The sequence below is a fragment of the Phaseolus vulgaris genome, chromosome 5 (genome assembly GCF_051622355.1).
Source record: "Phaseolus vulgaris cultivar YP4 chromosome 5, ASM5162235v1, whole genome shotgun sequence".
NCBI classification, from domain to species: Eukaryota; Viridiplantae; Streptophyta; class Magnoliopsida; order Fabales; family Fabaceae; genus Phaseolus; species Phaseolus vulgaris.
The window spans coordinates 37,755,216-37,759,431 of NC_143502.1; the positions used below are offsets into that span (position 1 = coordinate 37,755,216).

Genomic DNA, 4,216 nt, shown 5'->3' on the forward strand with positions numbered 1-4,216 from the left:
TCATATATCTCATATCAAATGTTAACTTAGTCATCAAAGTACCTTTTATAAATATATCATTCATAGTGATTAAAGATCATCCAGACATCATTAAACAAGATTAACAATATTCTAAAGAATTGAAAGAAGAAAAAAAAAAATTATATATATATATATAAAACTTATTTTAATTTAATAAAAAAATTAAATTCATTTTTTTATTATTCTGCCCTTCTACAAATTTTTGGATAAAAAACATAAACTTAATCTTACTAGAGTAAATTAATGTCAATAAAAGCTTTCAAATTTTACTTTACATTAAAACTCGTTTCTTAAGTATATAACATGAAATATTTTTGTTTTTAAGAAAAAAGTATATGGCATGAAAGTTAAAAGTATTTGTAAATCCAATTTGAACAGGTTTATGGTGAAAACAAAATCTCCTCTTGTCATCATATTAAATTTCTCTTTTATCATTCCACTGTTTTTAGTTTAAATTTTAATTACGTTAAATCCATCTTAAAATTGGTCTTATTTAATAAAATAAAATAAATAAATCTTGAAATATGCATAATATGTAAACTATAATAAAGTAATTTAGAGATGAAATATTTCCCATATAATTCAGATGTTGTTGCAATAAGATAAAATTTCGATAATTCATATAAAGACAAAATACAATTACAAATAAATTCTTGTTCATTTCATTAATTTTTCATTACAAATAAAGGTTCTTCTGTTCTGGTTAGGTTACGCTGGATGCAGCACAGTGATAATGAAATGGAAGCCTCCAAACTCAGTAACAGTATTCAAAATATTCGATGCCATCACTGCGCAGGACCCCTTTCAAACCGCATGGTATATTTCTTCCCAATGATTGTTATTCTTTTCTCTCTTTCTCTCTTACCGATTCCATTCATTTGATTCAGGAAACTAGTCACTGGAATGTTTCTCCTCTCATCAGGGATAGCTTTTCTATGGTAAATTTTTCCCACCCATTTCGTTTTTTTCTTCCATATGTATTTGGGTGTGCGAAATTTCTGATCTTTGGTTGTGGGGTTTGAGCATTTCAGATTGGTTCTGCCGTTGGCGGCACCACAAGTGCATTTTATGGATTCAATCTTGGTATACACTCTTGCTCCTCACTGTTTGATTGTTTTTTAAAAAGCTTGCTAAGATTCTCTAAAATTAAAGGGGGTAATTCATGGTGATCAGTTGCAGACTGTTATTTAGCAAACTTGAGTTATGTAAACATTATGAGAACGATTACGTATGTGTTTGTATTGAAGTTAGGTTTAACTTAACTGAAATTTAACACCACAATTCCTTGTGCTTTTTCACATTGAAAAGTGGTACGGTAGATATCCATTTGTTTCTATACAATGCTGAAGTTTGAGTGTTTTGCAAACTTTAATTGTGGTAACTGTTCACCTTCCAAACTGAAGAATTTATTTTTTCATAGGTTAATTAATCATTTGTCCCTATGTATACATTAACTTTTTGTTTTAGTTCCTATACCTAAAAACTCTATGTTTTAGTCTTATGCAAGCATTTATTTTTGTTTTAACCCTTGTTAGCTTTCTGACAGTATAAACTGTGACAAAATGGAGGTATAAAGACTAAAATGTAAGAAAAATAATTGCCAAACCTTTTTATATTTAGAATCTAAACTATTTTTTTTTTATTTAGCATGAAACTCTGTAAGTATATATTTATGCTTATTTTCTTAGATGATTGCATCATTACACTGAATCTTTTGTCCGTGAAGATTGCTTGTTTTTGTGTATTTAACATATTCAGATTTCAGAAGTATATTTTTGTTCTCTAATGCAGTTATGCCCATTGTCCAGAGAAGAATAAAAGGACCCATGTGGTTGCATTTTCTCATTGGTGTAAGTTCATTAGTGATTTTTATTTTTATTTCTATTGTTTTTAGTTTTTGTTCATTCTTTTTTTGCTAATTTTTTGCTTTTTGCAACACTAGTTCATGGTTTTTCCTCATATTCAATGCTTTGGAGATGTAAATCTTTGACTAGTTAACTCTAAGTATAACTTCAGCTCGTCATACTGTGTTCTTTAAATTAGTTATGAACTTTTGGATATTTCCTTTCTTCTTTAATTATAAATCAGGGAAAGATTCTTTAATTATAAATAGTTATGAAGTTGACAAAGTTATGTAAATTCTTAAATGTACAAAAAGAAAACCATTTTGCCCCTAACTAATTTGCGGTAGCTATTTGAAATTATTCTTGCATATCTATATCTATGACATCATGACACAGTTAACTGATACTATAACCCTGTAACTTTCATACAGCGGTAAAGGTACAGCCCTCGTGACCCAGACTACATTGCTTTCTCTGCTGATCTAAACTCATTTTGTCATTTTAAACAGAAGTGAGATGACTTATATATCATTTTATAGTCTGCAAAAGAATCATAAAATATAATAGAACTTAAAAACAGGAGAATTCACTGATTATTAGTTAATTCCTGTTGTGTTTTCTACATACAGAACTCTTTGATGACTAAATTTTGAACCAGATAGATAGTTTATTTTCAGTAAACAAAAGGGGAAACAATATTGTTGGGAAGAGTTGGGGGAGGGTTTGGCTTTTGGAATGTTCTTGAAGCGGCCATTCTAAAAGTTACTTTTCTCCATCCACTTTGAACTTTCTTTTATGAAGAAATTTTATTCACATTTTCTAAAACTGCTAATGTTGTTTCTCTGAACCATCTTGGATCATCATTGTTTTCCATTTTGTATCAGTCTTTTGATGCATACATCATTGGTTGGTTTACAGGTAAACAATTTTAGTGTTTTTCTATTACCTGTAAATTCAGCTGGACCCATTTCTTTTGGTCTAATTGTGTAATTTGTGCCATTGGGGGCATTGGGGGCATTCATAATATATTTTGCAGTATCATTTGGAAAGAATTAAGTTTCATAGATGTTGAAGCATCTTTGAGTTTTTCTCTCATAAATTGTACATTTGAATACTGTGTTCTTTCTTAATCCAGTCAAAACATTTATACCATCATATTGACATAACTTCTCTTGTAATTCAGGCACCCCCTGTGATAGTATTCTCTTCAGCATGCGCGGGACTAGCAGGTGAGTTCTGAATGTGTTGTTTTTTGCTGGCATGTGTATACTTCTTCTGTGTATGTTTTCGGTTTAAGGCCGCAATTTGTAACTCTAGTGAAAGTTTTGGGAAAACAAAAAAACACCTACAAGACTTTGTTGTGTTGAGAAGTGAAAAAACTTTTATGACAACACACACTTACCTAATGTTTTCTGTTTCTATGGAATGCCAGCGATTCTATTTGTACATTAGAATAGTCTAGGTTCTTGATTGAAACCGTGAACTTATTATTTTGATTGTGTTAATTGAAGAACATTAACCTGTGTTTATCATGTTATCATCTGATAATTCAAGTAATGGAATTCTTCATCTATAGCAGAGGACAGAGATTGCTGATAAAAAAAAAAAAAAAAAAGCAGAGGACAGAGATAACGTTTGTTTCATGCTGATAAAAGTTTCATTGGCATAATGCAGGTGGTGCTGTTCCTGCTGCGGCACAACTTGTTTCCTCCTCTTATCATGCAGCATATCCTCCCCCATCAAAGGATGAATATATTCAAAAGTCAATAAAATGAGATAATTGCTTTATTTATGTGACCATGCATTTTAAAACGAGTGTGGTGATGAGAGTTTTGTTTTTTCCTTGTGTAAATACTGCTGGAGGTTGGTACGATAACATAAAGGAGAAAAAGCACAGAAAATCATGTATTTTATATTTGAGAAAAATATATACTTTAATTACGCGATTGTCTTGCATTTCCAATGGACTTATTTGGATAAGTTCTTTTCTAGAAAAAAATAAAAATAAATTAAAATTAGTTTATATTTAATTTGTAACAAATTTCTTTATTTTTTTAATTTCTTAACTTCTAGATAAACTAATTTTATAAATCTGTGTTACATGTTTCATTCAAGTCGATGCGCAACAGAGTTAAATTTTAATTTTGCGGTCGCTGTTAAACAAATTATAAGAAAAATGAAGAATGTAATATTATCTCTAATTGTTTGCAATAAATAAAAAGAAAACGAGAATACTTTGATATAATTATCTACTTTATGTTTTAAGTTTAAGAAAAATAATTTTAGGACATAGTTTTTTTAAAAAATTATTATATTTAATTTTTTTTACAAACAATAAATAAATTATTTTT

At 29.2% G+C, this 4,216-nt stretch overlaps 1 protein-coding gene across 1 annotated transcript; it reads left to right on the plus strand.

Moving 5' to 3' along the window:
• The first annotated feature begins 678 nt into the window (after positions 1 to 678).
• On the plus strand, positions 679 to 3,806 carry LOC137835631 (uncharacterized). The gene is made up of 6 exons (XM_068644221.2): positions 679 to 837; positions 909 to 959; positions 1,053 to 1,104; positions 1,813 to 1,871; positions 3,049 to 3,094; positions 3,540 to 3,806. The coding sequence occupies exons 1-6, from the start codon at positions 739 to 741 to the stop codon at positions 3,638 to 3,640; spliced, it is 408 nt and encodes a 135-aa protein (XP_068500322.2). The 5' UTR covers positions 679 to 738; the 3' UTR covers positions 3,641 to 3,806.
• Positions 3,807 to 4,216: the final 410 nt, after the last annotated feature.